The following is a 16,874-nucleotide window of genomic DNA, read 5'->3' as shown; positions in this document are numbered from 1 at the left end:
AGTTTCTCTGCCACCATGTTGCAGGGTGAGTTCCACTCTCTCTTGGAGAAAGGCTTCTCTAATTGTTAGCCCTTGACTCCCACAGGCTTCTGCCTTTTGGACACCAACATAGACAAGTTTATAGAACTGTGATTAGATCTCCCCCACCCACCCATTCCCTGTGCCCAAGTATACTTAAGCTATGTTAGTGGAAACTCCTGCAAGGGTCCTGTGGGACCTTCCCTCCCAGAACCCTCATGTGAGAGGGATCTAAGACCTCCCTCAAAGGGCAAATCCCATAGCTCTTCCTTCCACATCTCCCAACTTTCCTAACTCACAGCTCTGAGTGGGGCTGAAGACACACATTGCCTGATGTAGTGTCTTGTCTCCGCTGCCTTGGCCACTGCCTTATTTCTTAAATTCCATTCCTAGGACTCTTCCCTTTGATTGTTCCTGCTCAGAGTGGTGCACAGCTTTAACCAGTTTATATTTATACCCCTGTAAGTCCTTATGAAGGTTCTCAAACTTTAGTGTGCATTAAGAATCACTTGCCCATCTCTCTCCTCCCAAGAGATTCTGATTCAGCAGCTACTGAGCAAGTCCATGAATTTGCACTTCTGACCACTTCCCAGCCACTGCTGGTGGTCTGCAGACCATACTTGGAGTAACTGGATCTAGACTACAGATCAGGGACAGGCTAGATGAGCAGGGTACTTATGGAAGAAGATACCCAGGATTGTGGGTTAGGTGCACATAGAAAAGAAAGGGTTGGAGAAATTGTGACAATACCAATAAAGTCAGATGATCAGTGCTCAGTCTGGAGATAATAACCAAGATTCTTTCACTCTAAGAATTAGCGCTTCCTGTGCTACGGGTTGACCAGGAGACCACACCAAGACTCTTGGTGGTGGTGGGTGGGGGGTGGAATGGGATAGCATAAGGTGGAATGGAGGCCAGGTGAGAAAAACAGCCAATGTGCTTTATATACTTGCAACAGACTATACTTATTTCCTTTAGCACCTGTGTGCCAGCCCAGACTGGAATGTGAAGTCTTAACCCATCTATCAAATCCCACCTCCATGTAGCTGCTCTGCCCATCTGTTCACAGTGTCAAGACCATGTGACTAGAGCCTTGCTCTGGAAGGATTCTGGATTCCAAGAACATAGCTACAGCTGACAAAAGTCCTATCTGGGCTATCTGACTAGTCTGTCTTAACCTGCTAGGGAAGGACAAAAGGCTGGTTGCACAAGAATGTGAATGTACTGAATGCCACTGAACTGCACAATTAAAAATGGTTACAATGGTAAATCTATGTTTTATATATATATATATATATTTATATATATTTAAAAAGATGAGCATAATGCTAAAGATAATGGTGTGTGTGTGTATAATTAGAATTTCTCCTTATTCTGATTAACAGGAGTGCTATGGGTCAGGGCTATAGCACATTTATAGCAAAAATGGTGGCCTGTCCTAGACTATCTCATGGGGAATAAGGTGTCCAAATACCTTAAGTGGCTTAGGCCTGGTCCAACTTGGAGGCAGGTGTTAACCAAACTGGTTTGTGGCACTTCTCTCCTGGTTCTACCAATGACCAACTAAGGTCTGGCTGTTTCTTCTTTCTCCCAGGCTTATCTGGCCTTGACTTTATGCCACTTCCCTCCCACAGTGCCAGCTCCCTGGTCTTAGGAATGGGGGAAGCATCCCCAGAAGGACTGGGAAGACAGCTACCTTCCAGCATGCTGACATGCATGGCATCATTAGCTTTCTTGGGGACACTGAGCATCACCTCCAGGCCATCTTTGAGCTCCCCTTTTCCTTCTTCACAGCAAGTTAAAAGTTCCTAAGGAAAAAAAAATCCAGACAAAATTAGGGTCATTTCCTCAGCTTCCCAGCCCTCCCACCATCCAACACATCAGGGAAATTATACACCAGCCTCGCTCTCTTGCTATACCCGAGTTATAAGGCAAGTGGGGTGGGGAGGGGTGAGGTATTACTGCCAAAGAATTCAAACATTATTTTGTTTCCAGACTGAGCTTCCTCAGCCCTATTTAGTCTATATGAAGTCAACTCAACACAATTTTCAAATGACTGGAAAAAAAAATCAGCAACCAGGGCACTCTCTATCAATGAACTGCTTTCTGGAGAAGGAAGGGGGTAACAGCAAAGCCTACAAAGGAGGTATGGTATTGTGGGATCACAAGAATGAGAACTGAGAGAGGAAAGAGAAGAAAAAGGGAATGCTGCACACCAGGCGGCCCTCATCTATCTCTGTACCCCTATTTCTAACAACTTATTTATTTATTTTTAAATTTTGAGACAGGGTCTTGCGAGGTTGCTGAGGGTCACACAACACTGCTGAGATGGCCTCCAACTTGTGATCCTTCCGTGTCCCCTTCCCAAGTAGCTGGAATTACAGCTGTGTGCCACCACGCCCAATCCTATTCATAAACGCTACTGCACTGAGGCTGACTTCCATCCTACTAGGAGAACCTGAGGTCAGAGACATTATAGGCTGATAACATTTTTGGGGTTACAAAGTATTTTTAGAATATGTAAATCAGTAGCTCCCAATCTGGGGCCAGTGGGTGGGATTCTAGACTAGTCCTTTCATTGTTAGAATCGAAATGTGTGAAGAGGAATGGAGGATTTCCCCTAGGTTATGAAACTCAGAGGAGGCCATGCGGGGCTGGAACACAGGTCTCCTGAGGCCAAGCCCAGCACTCCATCCACCACACCAGCCATCTTTCCCACATCCTTTACTCACTGAGCCCTCCTAGAGCAGACCTTCTCTTACTTTCTGGGGGGAAGTGGGGACATACCCTCTCTTTTCACTGGAGTCTTAGTCATCTCCAACCCCAGAAAACACATATAGCATCTGGATGATGGACATAAGATCACCTCCAACTCTCTTAGAATCAGAAGATCATTTGCCCATCTAGAAGAATGGCTTTTCATTTTTACTATTCTTGCTCATTTTGATATTGGGAGAGAAAGATCTGCAATCCATAGTTCTCCTGGAGGGCCCAGGGGCTGGGTGGTTGGGTGGGGACATACTTGGAGCAAAAAAAGTTCATTTGATCAAATCCTGTAAGTATGTAAATGGCAGGCTGGCTGGCAAATATATTCATGACAGTTGCCAGCAGAAGAATGCTTATCTACGGAATGCTTTTAACAGGACACATCTTGGCCTGTCTAGGGCTTCCTATGCTAAACAAACCTGGAATCTGTGGCTTTATGGGCATACTTTCTGGAAAGTGTCACATAAACTATGGAACTATCTTAGTAAAATGTGAGTGCACTCACGACTCCAGGGCAAGGGAAATGATGCAGCAAACATCATTTGGACTCCCTGCCTGTGAATTGGGCTACAGAACATTCTGATGCTGCAAGAAAGGCCTTGGGGCCACAATGGCTCTCCTGAATTTTCCCGATTCATCTCTGCCTTGCCTTGAAATTATTAGTAAATCTTTATACTTGATAGAAATCTGATTAATGAGACTCTGACACAAAAAATCCAGTGCTTTGTGTTGTTCTGGATATATTCCTATATGAAAGGCGGGGGAGCTGTGAGCATCCAGGGAGAGGTGAACTGCCAGGCACACATATTTGGGAAGTACGAGTTCTCAGCCCCTTTCTTGGTTCATGAACAAAGTCACTGTTCAGAAAGTACTTACTTCCACCAACCTGAAGTTTTCCAATGTCTCCACCCCTTTCCTAATTTTAACCCTCCCAATCTTTTTCTCATACATTATCAAAAGAAAGCCCAAGGCAGAACATATGAGAGAAACAAGAAATACGCTTCATGTACAACAGAAAATACCAATTAGTTTAATCCCCCAAAGCAATTTAGCAAGTCTAACAATCTGCCCAACAGAGCCAATAAATTCTCTTTGGATCCTTGCTATAGTTTATGGTAGAGAGAAACCTCCACATTTAATTTAGACTCCAAACGGACAGCTGTTGCAGATTTACAGGAAGAATATTGACCACCCCAACTGACATATAGTTTTTACTTTCATTCAACACCTAAACTGGTATCCCCAGAAGATACTGATAGTTAAATATCAATTTATTTGCAATAAAACTGACTTAAAGGAGAAAATAAATCCCATATTATTTATTTCTAGTCAAAGTTTAGCACACTATTTTTCTTTGAATCAGCAGGCAAACGTGCCACCAGCACATTTTAAAGAGGCAAACCTTAACTTTCTTTTTCCCAATAATTTTATAATCTTCCTACAATAAAGTTCCTGCTACATATTTGTTCACTTCTCAGTTACCCGCACAGTACTTCTCCCCAAAACCCTCAGTTCCAGAATGAAGGCCTACAGCCCACTCTTCCAGATATCTAAAGCAATACACAGGGTGGCACATTCCATGTCCATGTCCCTCCCTTGTCCTTATTGCATGATTCAACCCAGGGAACTTCAGAAGCCTAGGGGATTAAAAGGAGAAGAGAAAGGCTATATTTTTCTTAGAACAGCACTTTTTGCTTGTTTTTTGAGATAGGAGCTTATTCAATTGCCCAGGGCAGGCCTTGAACTTTCAATCATCCTGCCTCTCAGGCTCCTGAGTTGCTGGGATTACAGGTATGCACCACCATGCCCAGCTCCTAGAACTGTGTCTTAATTGATTTAAGAACAACCCTATCAATTCCTGCAAAGGATTTAAGATATATTAAAAACAAACAAACAAAAATCAATTTTTAAGTATCTATTAGACAAGAAAAACAATTTAGAAGGGCCATGCATTAAGCAGGGTAGGGAAGGAGAGGTTAATCATGCACAGAAATGCAGGCTGAGGGGAATTTACTGTAAGAAACCAGAGTCAAAGGTAAAGAGGAGCCTGAAGCACTAAAGCACTTGTGGGATAAAAGTCAAAAAAAGTCAAAAAGTACTTTTTTTTTTTTTGGTACTGGAGATTGAACATAGGGGTGCTCTACCACTGAGGCAGAGGCTTCTGCACATCCCCATTGTGACTAGAGGCCGGATTTGAAACCAGACTGTTTTTCAGGTTCAATGAAGCTAAAATGTGTGATATTCAACAGGCATTGAAATGAGCTTCATTTCATCAGATTTTCTCTGAAATTATATATCTTTGAACATGTCTCTTACTATCCCTTCATCCTTTGCAGTACAGGAAAAACCAACAAAATCTCAAAAGGAGAAAAACTCCATCCTTACATGTTAGGGATTACTATAGATTTATGATAATATCTAACTGCCTCTAAGATCAACTTCTGTTTTTGTGGAAATGCCACATTTTCAGAGCATCACTGTACACTTTATATCAGAAAGCTCAAGTCAAATTACTTAGTATTTTACATAATTTGTTTATTTGACTTTAAAATAAAAGATTCTTAAAGGAAATCCAATTCTCTGGGTTGGCTCTGGAGAAAACCCTAAGCTATGGGACTCTATCAGTACAAGATGCCATATGTTTTAATATGCGCCCTCTGACTACTTTCCCTCAATAACTTTATGATCTTGACAAACACAGATTAAAGCAATGGTAGGTGCCACCCTGGCCTCCACTACCCATATAAACTGTCCTTAATACTCATCAAAAGCAGAGGCCGCAGGAGGAAGCTGCTTCGAAAGGAGGGATAGAAGAGCTGCTCAGAGCCAGCCAGGGCCTGAGGTGACAACTTTTAAAGGTTGCACAAGGGTGGGTGAAAGTGAAAACCAGTCAGAACTTATTCCTGTTTCCATTTCTCCTCTTTCTCCCCTCAATCAAGAATCTAGAATTCCATGGGATAGGAACTGCAGTCAGGAGCTGGCAATGCCACAAGGCCTCCTCCTTGGAGCTCTGCTCTAGGTGGAAGAAGGCCTTCAGGTAGAAGTTTCCCAGCTCCAGGCGCAAAGCTGAGACTCCCTCACCCCAGTCAGAAGTGAGTGGAGGTGACAGAGGGGGAGGGAGGTACCTTCAGGAGCAGTTGGTACTTGGTGATCCTCTGGACTGGCTTAATTAGGTAGGAAGAGATGGAGTTGGCCAGACCGTGACGCTGCTGAATCTCCTACAGGGATGAGAAGAAGGTACAATGAGACGGAGGAGCAAGTGTACGCGTGTTCTAAGAGATAGGGTAAGAAGAGAGGAGGAAAGGGGAAAAGGTGGACAGTTATGAGAAAATATTCTTGGGTAGGAATGGAGGGAAGAAAGGGAAAAAAGAGAGATCAAGGTGCAGAGATAGAAAAGAGGAGAACTGCTGAAAAGAGAAAAGCAGGTTCATGAGACAGAAGTAAAAAGCAAGCAGAAATAGAGAAAGATAAAAAGTAGAAAAAAATGACGAGGTCAGTCAGGACAGAAAGAGAAAAGAGGGGAGAAGTTGTGGATGTAAGAGAACATATGGGGAGGGGCAATAATGGGATAAAGGACAATGAGAGTAACGGGAAGACAGAGAATGAGGTTCCGATTCCAGCTTTGTGACTCTCACTCTTTATCTGCCCTCAGAATCTTTTAAATTAGCATAAGGATGTATCTCTTTCATCATGTCTCCTCCTTATTTATCTATCTATTTTTTGAGACAGGGTCTTGCTAAGTTGCTGAGGCTGGCCTCGAACTTACAATCCTCTTGCCTTAGCCTCTGAGTTGCTAGGATGCCAGATGTGCACCACCGCACTAGGCCCACCCCTCCTCTTTAAATTTACCACATCCAACTTAGGATCATCACTTTATTTCTTAATACTTTTTGCACTGTGATCAATGGCACTTCCCTCTTTTCTCAGGTCTCCTAAGCTAGAAAGCACAGTCATTTTTAGTAATTTCTCCTCTGTTTTTTTGTAGGACAAGTCCTTCCTCTCCATTTCTATGGACACCAGCCTCAGCACTTATGCCAAGGCCATGGCTTCCAGCTGCTGTGGGTGCCTCTGGTTTCCCCTCTTATCTATTCTCTAACTTACCTCCAAATGATCTTATACTCCCCAAACTATCAGAGATATGGAGGTCAAAGAAGGGGCTATACTACCCCCTGCCCTCAGAAAGCTTACAGTCCAGCTGAGAATACTCCACACACATAAACTAGAGAATAACAAAGGACTACAGAGGATGTGTCAGAGCCAGAGAACTAAGAGAAATCACTGGCTCTGGAATCGTCAAATGGTCATAGAGGTTAGTAGTAGTAGAGACCAAGACTCACCTGGGGCTTAGACCATAGGTAGAGGTTGTTTAAGAGGAAAGTTGAAAGAATGACACTTTCTAAAGGGAGAACATCAAACACAAAACATTCAGGCTGAAATGACCATTATGTGTTTAAATAATGCCTGAATGATATAGAGGATGCATAAACAAACAATAAAAACAGATAAGCAAGGCTAGGTCATTGGAGGACTTGAATTAGAAGAAAGAGGATTTGATGGTAAGTTTTTCAATGGCAAACAGTATAGATCTATTTCTTCTTCTGATGACAACAATATCTCAAAAAGGATAATATGCACCCAATAGCAACATAGGGGTGGAGATTGGGGAAATAGAGACACAGAGACAAACTAGAAGGTTATTGCAAATGCCCAGGTATATAAATGAGAAGTTACCAGGTGATTCAGCAGTTCTGCTCTGAAGTGTATACCCAAGAGAAATGAAAATATATGTTTATGAATGGCCAACTCAAATGTCCATGAACTGATGAACCAAAAACCAAAATATCCACATACATACAATGGAATATTATTTTGGGCATAAAAAGGAAAGAGGTACTAAAGCATGCAATGACACAGATTAACCTTAGTGGAAGATGCGAGTGACAAAAGATCCCATGTACAAACTACCTGATTCCAATTACATGAACTGTCCAGACAAGAAAGAAAACAGATCAGTGATGGCTTAGGGCTAGGGGATCGGGTGAATGGTGGGGTGTTGGTAATAGCTGCAAGGTGTAGACTTACTTTATGAGGTGATTAAAATTCTCTAAAGTTTACTGCAGGGATGGCCACACATATCTATAAGCATAATAAAGCTTTTGAATTATATATTTTAAATGGGAGATTTGAATGGTATGTTAGTTATATGACAATAATGTTATTATTCTTCAAAAAGTCCAGAAGTGCAATGTGTGGACTTGCCCTAAGCTACATTTAGTTTAAAACAACAATAACAACGACAAACATTGGGAGAAATAAAAGAAATATTTTAAAGCTAGATTAGAAAGGATTTGCTATGGGGTTGTAGAGGAAGGGGAATGAGAAGGATTAAAAACTTAAGTTGTTCCATTTTCCACCAATGACCCAAGAAGGTAGTGATATTTTTACTCATTTGCCTCTTCCCTATAGGTGCTGGTGACAGAGGACTTGTTAAAGGATGTTGATCTCTTTGGGCAAATGAAGCTGTAGGCTTCTCTGGGGGCCCCGGTTCCCCTTGGGGAATACAATGATATTTAAATACATGGTTCCCACACAATATGCTCACAGTACTGCTGATGCCCTTCCCTCTCTGGGAAGACTGTATGTGGAGCAGAGAAAGAGGTGGCCCCCATCTGCAAGGTCAATTGAAGCAGGCTCAGGAAACACAGGGCACTAGACCCTGTGAGAACCCATGTTGTTCTCATGTTTAGGTTCAAAATTCTGGATCAGGTGAATGTGTGGGTCTTTCTAGGACTTCAATTTTCTATGTTCTCTTTATAATAATAGATAAGAAATGGCCTTTTTAAGGGTTTGTCACTTTTATAGAATGAGAGCTAAAGCAAATGGTTTCTAGGTGTAGAATTTAGAGAAACCTTTCTAACGAAGTGGAAATAAACTACAAAACTATGCTTTCTGAACGAAAAGCTTTGGGAAAAATCAGAAAGACTTATTGCTGCTGTCCTCACGTCCAGGCCGAACTTGATGAACTGATGGTTTTCTGGCTTCCACTGGCCTTCCCAACTAATGGCATGGCTCCCATTGGTTGGAAATGAGGTGGGGTGGGGCAGTTTTGGAAGAGGAGCGGGGTAGATATGACTTATCAGCCAAAGTCTAAAAATTGACCAGAGACTAGGGACTCAAGAAACACAGAACTAAGGTAAATGAAATATAGCATCAGGCATTCAGATGTGTACAGATATGACTGAAGCATACCATCAGGCCTCAGGAGGCTCAGATGGAGAGAAGGTATATAACAGAAAGGCACATTGTTGGCTTGTCAAAAGGCAAGTCAGTGAAAATGCTGTAACAGAGATAGAAAGTACAATACCTGCATAGAGAAGGAAGGATTTGTGCAGGTAATAGCTTTTGGCCTTTGGAAGATAGAATTCTAGAGTAACTGTGTGTGTATGAGAGAGAGAATGCGTGAGCTGGAGCACATACATGCACGTGCATGTGAGCAGGAGGCTTGATGCTTCCTAGGCAGAGAAAAACAGTGTGAGCAAAGATAAGGACACAGAGTGTCGGAGGCATGATCAGAGCACAAGACTTTTCTTGGCTTTTTCTGTTTTACCTCAGGAATTCTAATTTTGGAGATCAATGGCCATTTCCATATTAGGTCTCCATTTAAAAAAAATCATGTCTGTTTCTCATCTAGCTTCTCCCATCAAGAGTCATTCCTTCACTGAACAACAGCACACTCGTGGAATCAATTCTGCTATAGCAGTGTCAGCCTAGAAAGATGCCCAGAGAAGGCTTATTTTGTAAAACTGAGTACAAAAACCATTTTTCAATGTCTTTGTACTCTTCCTGGGGCCTAGCACACTTCTTGCATATAATAGACATCCTAATATTTATGGGAAAAATGAGAGCAAGTAGGCAGAAATATAGACTAATGGCCTTTTAAAATTTACGAATTTCAATTTTCTATAACTTCTGATATAACTATCAGAATGGCCATAGTCTGTCTCTCACTAAACTTCCCTTTTTCCCCTAATTTTATCTTTCCTTCTAATTCATCTCTTGAATCTTGCAGTCACCCTTTGATTCTGTTCACTGTGGAGTCAACAAGTCATTCTCTTTGGACACCAGCACTGAACAGATGTACTCCATCATCCACCAATAGGACTGTGTTCTTATTCAAAGCCAAAGACTCTGACAAGGACTATCAGCCTTCCTCTTATCTTGGCTTCCACAACACCAGAAGGGCTCAACATTGGCTGCATATTTCTATCACCAGAGCCTTATAATCCCCATTGTAGCCTAGGCTACATTCAGGCCAACCATATCAGAATCTTAAGTGGGGGGCTCAGGAACCAATATTTTCCAAAGTTCCCCAGGCAATTCCAATGTGTATAACTAAAGTTGAAACAAGTGCATTAAGAAATGATTCTCAAATTTGATCGGGCATAAGGGACATAAAGACACAGGGACATGATGGATCCTTAAAATTCAGAATATTAGGCCCCACTCAAAGCTTCTGACTCAACAGATCTGGAGTGGGATTCAAGAATCTGCATTTCTAATAAGCACTTGGGTGATGCTGATGAGACTGTCCCAAGGACCACACTTTGAGAACCACTGTATTTGAGAAAGGTGCATATGGAAATAGAAGTAAAACACTTTAACCAATAGCTGCATCATAGAAGCCTTCCTCTTTTGTCTAGCCAGTTATGGTGTTGAGGCAGAGAGCCAAATTTGCCTTGTCCAAAGTTACAGTAGTTGAGATGGAATGGGATAAAACAAAAGACAAACACTATTTTGTTTTTACTTTTCTCCATACTTTTCCATGAGATAAAGGTTTGGAGGTGTCAATTAGAACAGAGGATGGTTAACTAATGATATCCCAGATCAGAGAAATATTTCCACCTGCTTGTCAGTTGGTACAGAATGGGAAACCAGAGCTTACATCAAAGAAGGTGCCGGCATGCTCCAAGATAAGCTGGTTGGAATCAGGCTTGTTTTTACAGTAGGTAACATACATCTGAAATTTGTCTGCCTGAAAAGAACAAAGACAATGATAGATAAGCATTCATCAGTTTCTCCCTTCTGTCCCCTGTGGCTTAGGTCCCAGTGAGGGCTGTACAGTTAAACTCTCAGATACTGGTGCCTGGATTTTCTATGGCAAATGTTCTGCACCCATTCCAGCCCAGGCTCCCTAACAAACTTGGGAATGCCTTTTTCCTCCTGTTAGGGAGAAAAAGCTTGCTGAAAATAAGCTTAGTTAGTTTAATATTAGTGCTAGAAAGAAATAGAAAAACTGACTCATGTATCATAATGTATTCTGACACTGGACAGAAATTATTTAGAGATTATCATCATCCTTTTCTGAATTACCCACAATTGTGTTCCCCATCTTGAGAAAGGACAAATTCTGTCCCTTTTCAATAATGCAAATGAGGTGTGATCTCAGAGGTAGATCTGATTGTACCCCAAATATCTATACTGGGGGGGGGTAGTTTAAAAACAAAACCAAGCCATCACTCCCAACTTCTCAGAGGCAATAATGGTGACCATTTGTGGCAGGGTCTGAACAATGATTCCTAAACAGATTGTCACTTCATGGCTGGGTGAAAGTTCATTTCTTATTTCTCTCAGCACCTTCTGGGTTAATTATACACCCTTTCCACTGGAAAGGTATATGCATTTTGCCCACTAAGTACTTTCCCCAATGGTGAAACACCATGTACTTGGACATTTGAGGTATTCTCTCCGGAGAGAACAGGCTAAATATGTGCTCATTTCATCAGACTTCACTATTCTGTATGTTTTATGTATATTAACTCAGGCCACCCCTACGCAGTGAGTTCTATTATTTAATTCGATGAGAAAACTGTACCACAGCTTGATAAAGTGACTTTAAATTCCCATAGTTAAAAAGTGGTAGAGCCCGAGCAATCTGACTCGAGGGTTGTGGGTCTGAACCATTGTCGTTCAGTACATTATAAAGCAACAGTACATTATAAGCAACTCTCTACTCTTCATTCTTGCACTGCACTCAGATACTAGGATTATGAGATTTAAGAAAAATCTCCTTGGAGTAATTCTTGGCAAAAACTGTATAATTTATCCAATCACAAAAGGTTTTCTGAAACCAATTTTAGGGGTTATATACTACCTAGGAGGTAAAGCAGCATCCCTGAGAGATAATGATAAATCATACTTATGGTTGATTGTAAAGATAATCCACAAATTGCATGAAACAAGATGCCCAAAATTTCCTCTACTTAATGATCAATCTTGTTTTTCTCTATGTTGGCTGTGCAAGGGATCATAAATTATTTATCAGCATTAATATGAGCCAGGCATTGGCTCATATATTAGAACAAAATAAGATGGCAGTCTGAGACTTTCCAAAGGAATTAGAGTATGCTTGGAAGCAAACATTAAGATTTTATAAAAAGAAAGCTTGTCTGGAAGTCAGTCTTGAGCTGTGGCACTGCTTTAATACTTATTTCATGCCAGTGAGCTCGTCAACCTCCTATCTCACTTTAAAAATCTAAAATATAATCACAGGCCTGCCTACTCCATAGAAATTTTGAGAGCATGAACTCTCTGAATTGCAAAGACATTTTGAAAAGCAATTAGCTCATTTTGAATGCAAGTTATAAACAGGTAATTATCATGTAGTAGAACTCCTGACCCTAGAGAAGAAGTTTCATGTTAGTCATACCCACTGTCCTAAGTGAGCTTCCCTGGAGTTCTTTGCACTCATATCCATGAGCCTGAGCACAGAAAAATGTGCAGTGGGATGTTAATGAAGATTAATTTTTTGGTTTATATATTTAGAACCTGGTACATTCAGGCCACAGACTTGGCCCATGATGATAGCACCAAAAAAGAAGATAACTAGACGTTTGTCATGTATGACAAAACTGGGAGGGACACCCCAGGAGCCTGTCCTCTATTAAGGAAGGAAGTGTAACCAGTGGTTAAGGAGCTTCTGAAAGTTCTAGTTTCCCAATCCGCATCCTGAAAAAAATAACTAGTGGGCTGAGCTGCTGTGGGGTGGTGGTCTTGTTCCACCCTCCCAATCTCTCAATTTTAGAAAATTGTTAAAGAGAGCTTAAGATGGTGCTTGGACTTGCTGTCTAAGGACTTTCCCGAGGACAGTTCTGCTCCCCAGGGATGGAGTGCTTCTCACAGATGACCTGATGCTCTCTCTGCAGCCCCTGGTCCTGTGTGAGGCTGGCAGCGACACCATGCCTCTGGTCAGGCAGGGAGCAGTGGTACCATGTGCACTCCTGGAAATGTAGACAGTGGGAGAGGGAGTTTGGGTGGTTACCCAGGTGACAAAGCAGTGTCCCACGTCCTCAGGCAGCTGCTCATATTTCTCCAGCTCTTTGAGGAAGATGCTGCAAGGGGAGAGAAAGGCTGCATGAGATACTGGTACAGGGGACCCCGATAGAGGGTTACACCAAGGCCAACACAGCTGTAACCTCTCAATTATTTACACATGGCTGTTTGACTCTCTAAGTGATAATGTAGTGAGATGCAGTTTTTATGTTGGAACTAATTTTATTAAAATATGTTTAGAGCTACTAAGAATTAGTGCTACTTAACATAATATTATTTCCCTGAGGGGTTCACACTTCTTGGGGTAGAACATAAAAATGAAATATTGTACTTCTGTTGGATCTTTCATTTTGTCAGCAACTCTGCCTCCATTTTTTACTCAAGTAGTCTGAATATACTATAAATATTTTTTAAAATGTAAATGTAAAAAAATAACAAATGAAATATCATTCATAACTCCAGAGATGAAGTGAAAAAAAAAAAAGTTCAATCCTTTAGGGGCCTTGTAATTCTTGGCTTGCTTCTTCTACTAACAACCAATTTGAGCTAAAAAAAACATGAGTTCAACTTAATGTTTTTAATACAGACATCATTAGAAGGAAATTTAATGGGGAAAAAGTCACAATATATTCTAAAGCTCAACTGAATTACTGCAGAATCATCTGCCATGTGGATATCCACATCATGGCTCCTTTCAATGTTAAGAAACAATAAAGAACAAATTATACGAACTTCAAATTTATGTATTAAATAATTGGTTTAGCCTCTGAGAATTTAAGTTCTAACAAGTCAGCATTATTGAAATATAATTTCCATTAAAAAAATCACACAAGGTAGCCAGGTACCATGGCTTCCAGAGTCACTGTAGTCCTAAAGACTCAGGAGGATGGAAAGTTTGAGGCCAGCCTTGGCAACTTGGCAGGATCCTGTTTCAAAGTAAAAAATAAAAATAAAAAGGACTGGGGATGTAGCTCAGTGGTAGAGATAGTAAGTTCAACACCTCATACCAAACACAAAACAACAAAACAAAAAACAAATGAAATACACACAAAGTTTTCAAATAAAAAGTAATTACAAGGCTTTGGGAAAGGTAACAACAGACACAGAAAATTCTGTAAACTTTATAAACAGCAATTTTACAGAATCTATCAAAATCACAAACACACTTATCTTTTGACTACAATTCTCCCCCCCCCCCCACCCTACTGGGGATCAAACCCAGGGCCTTGTGCATGTAAAGAAAGCACCCTACTGACTGAGCTATATCCCCAGTCCATAACTGTGTGATTTTAATTTTGGAAAATTTCCTGTAGTTATATCTCTACATGTGTGACATAGATACATTAATTGTAACACTGTTCACAATGGCAAATCTAGTGTATGAAAAACAAAATATTTAAACTATGGTATCTCCATAGAACCAAATACTATATAGCTGTACAAGAAATAACAAAGCTTTCTGTTTTCGTATGGGAGACCTTCAGGACAAGCTAAATGGAAAAAGCAAGGTGCAGAAGAATGTACATAATACTACATTACTTTTTATCTAAGAAGATTATATTCTATTTCCAATCCAAGAAACTAATAAAAGTCCTTGCCACAGGGAACCAGGTAAAATAACAGGGTGGAAGATAGTGTCTGTGAAACTTCTCAATATCTACTTTTCACTTTAATTTTGCTTTTGTAATCACATGAATGCACTACCTTCAAAAATCAAATTAAAAGATATGACATGGTTCCATATTATTCCACTACTTACCTCTATTATAGGAAAAATCAATTTTATTTTAACTCACTCTACCTGGATCCTACTGTCCACACATTTTGGTAGTTTCTTATAATTCATTATAAGTGGTTATGAATTATACATACATATATATACATAAAACTTGTGTTCTTCCTTTTGTGACACAAAACAATGCTTTTTTGGAGTTTAAAATATGTGCAATTAAAAAATATCTGGTAGGTCTATTTGAAAGCAAAATTGTTAATAATGGTTGGTGGGATCACAGATGACATTTTTATTTGTCCATCTGCAATTTATTTTTTTCTATGATTTTTATGATAGTGAAGTAATGAGCACTGCTTGACTAATAAGAAAAAATCATTAAGAAAATTTGGGGGACTTCCAGCAGTACCTATTTGGTGATAATCACCTTTTCCTGAGAAGTGTACATTTTAGAGTATTCTGAATTGACTCACCGAATAGAAGAAATTATAATGCAATATGGGTTTCAGAAATAAAAATACATAGTGCTTAAAGTCAATAAAATGCTATACTTATTGCTACTTTTAAAAGGACTACAGGTGACACATTTAATATCTATTTAATAAGAATTCTTAAAAAAATAGGAAAAAGTGCTATAGCATGTTATAACTGAGGATCAAACTTAATTCAAAGCCCAAAGGGAAACATTCATGCACATACACAAATATATATATATATATATATATATATATATATATATATATATATATATACACACACACACACACAAAATTATATGTAGAATATATATATATATTCTATGGAATATATAGAATGTATATATTCTATGGAATATATAGAATGTATATATTCTAAAGATATTTGTGTATGGTCCCTTTCCACAAGAAACACTAAATAATATAATGCACAATTTCTTTACATGATATTCTTTACATGATCATTTTCCATTTTGGCTTTTAATATAAATCTCAGAGAATACATGAATAGAAATCCAGCCCTGAGCCATTATGGGCTGATTAGCACCTGGGGAGGGGGCTGGAATGACTGGGCAAGTGTGGGAGAAAATATGATGAGCTCTTCTAGGGCAAGAACTAGTGGAAGAAATGTGTTTTAGAGAAAGGAAGACCTAGGAGAAAAAGAGCTTGGAATGAGAGGAAGAGGATAAGGGAAGACTCTGTAGGCCCCTGGCATGTTGCTCTCAGCTTGTAGCAAAACTCTACTTTTCCATTGTATTATTATTCTTGACCCAGTCCTCTGACTCCTATAAGGGTACTCCCAAAAGGGTATGCCCTTTTTCTTTAGGGGTGGACAAAGAAATGGTAAGCAACCTGCATCATGACATCCCATGCAGAATATAAAATGTTTTGTTCCTGAAGTTGCAGGGACACCCATGGTGACTTAGAATTTCATTCTTGACTCATGATCCAAGGTCAACTGACCCAGTCATTTAAGTTAATTTAAATAAACAGTGGGAATTATACCTATGGATGTGATACTGATCCAGATGAAGAAAGTGCTAGCAATTTTATTATAAATCCGACTAATTATAACAGCACTATGACTTTTTGTGTAAGCAGCAAAAATCTATGGGAAGATGCTTTGAAAATTCTAAGGGGATGAAAATGCTATAAACTGAGTTAAATGCATGGTATATGATTTCTATGACTAACGCTTTTTGGGAAAATTAAGGCTTTTTTTTTTTTTTTAAAACAAGAGATAAACTTAATGGTTTCATTAAATTTGGATCTTCACAGGATAGTGAAGTGCAAAAAATAATTACCAAAGCATGATGGTTTTCTACTTTATAAACAAAGAACAATAATTTTTTGAAAGAATAGCAGGAAGAATGCATATCTGGCCTAGGGAGGTAAATTCTAGGAATGTTAAAGATGTGCAGTGGAGTGGGGGATGTAGAAGCTAGTGGAAGGTGAGGGTTACTTCAGAGTTTGTTCATTCAGGTTCAGTGCAGCCTCAATTACAAGTCTCTGGTGATCAAGGCTGTTTTCCAGAATTGGTTTGTGAAGGACATCAC

At 39.9% G+C, this 16,874-nt stretch overlaps 1 protein-coding gene across 21 annotated transcripts in view; it reads right to left on the bottom strand.

The window, feature by feature from the left end:
• Positions 1-16,874, bottom strand: part of Kalrn (kalirin RhoGEF kinase) — a 636,773-nt gene that overhangs the window by 211,795 nt on the left and 408,104 nt on the right. For all 21 annotated transcript variants that reach the window (XM_058583507.1, XM_058583505.1, XM_058583504.1 and 18 more), the window contains exons 26-29: positions 13,103-13,172; positions 10,727-10,816; positions 5,910-6,002; positions 1,715-1,826 (exon numbers count right to left, since the gene is read on the bottom strand). In XM_058583507.1, coding sequence (XP_058439490.1) covers positions 1,715-1,826; positions 5,910-6,002; positions 10,727-10,816; positions 13,103-13,172 — 365 coding nt within the window. The remainder of the gene's footprint in view (positions 1-1,714; positions 1,827-5,909; positions 6,003-10,726; positions 10,817-13,102; positions 13,173-16,874) is intronic.

Source organism: Marmota monax, unplaced genomic scaffold (assembly GCF_021218885.2).
Source record: "Marmota monax isolate L192 unplaced genomic scaffold, Marmota_monax_Labrador192_F-V1.1 WCK01_AAM20220418_F8-fsc00052, whole genome shotgun sequence".
Lineage (NCBI taxonomy): Eukaryota > Metazoa > Chordata > Mammalia > Rodentia > Sciuridae > Marmota > Marmota monax.
Note: the sequence above shows the minus strand (reverse complement) of the source record. Positions and strands in the feature narration are given on the sequence as shown.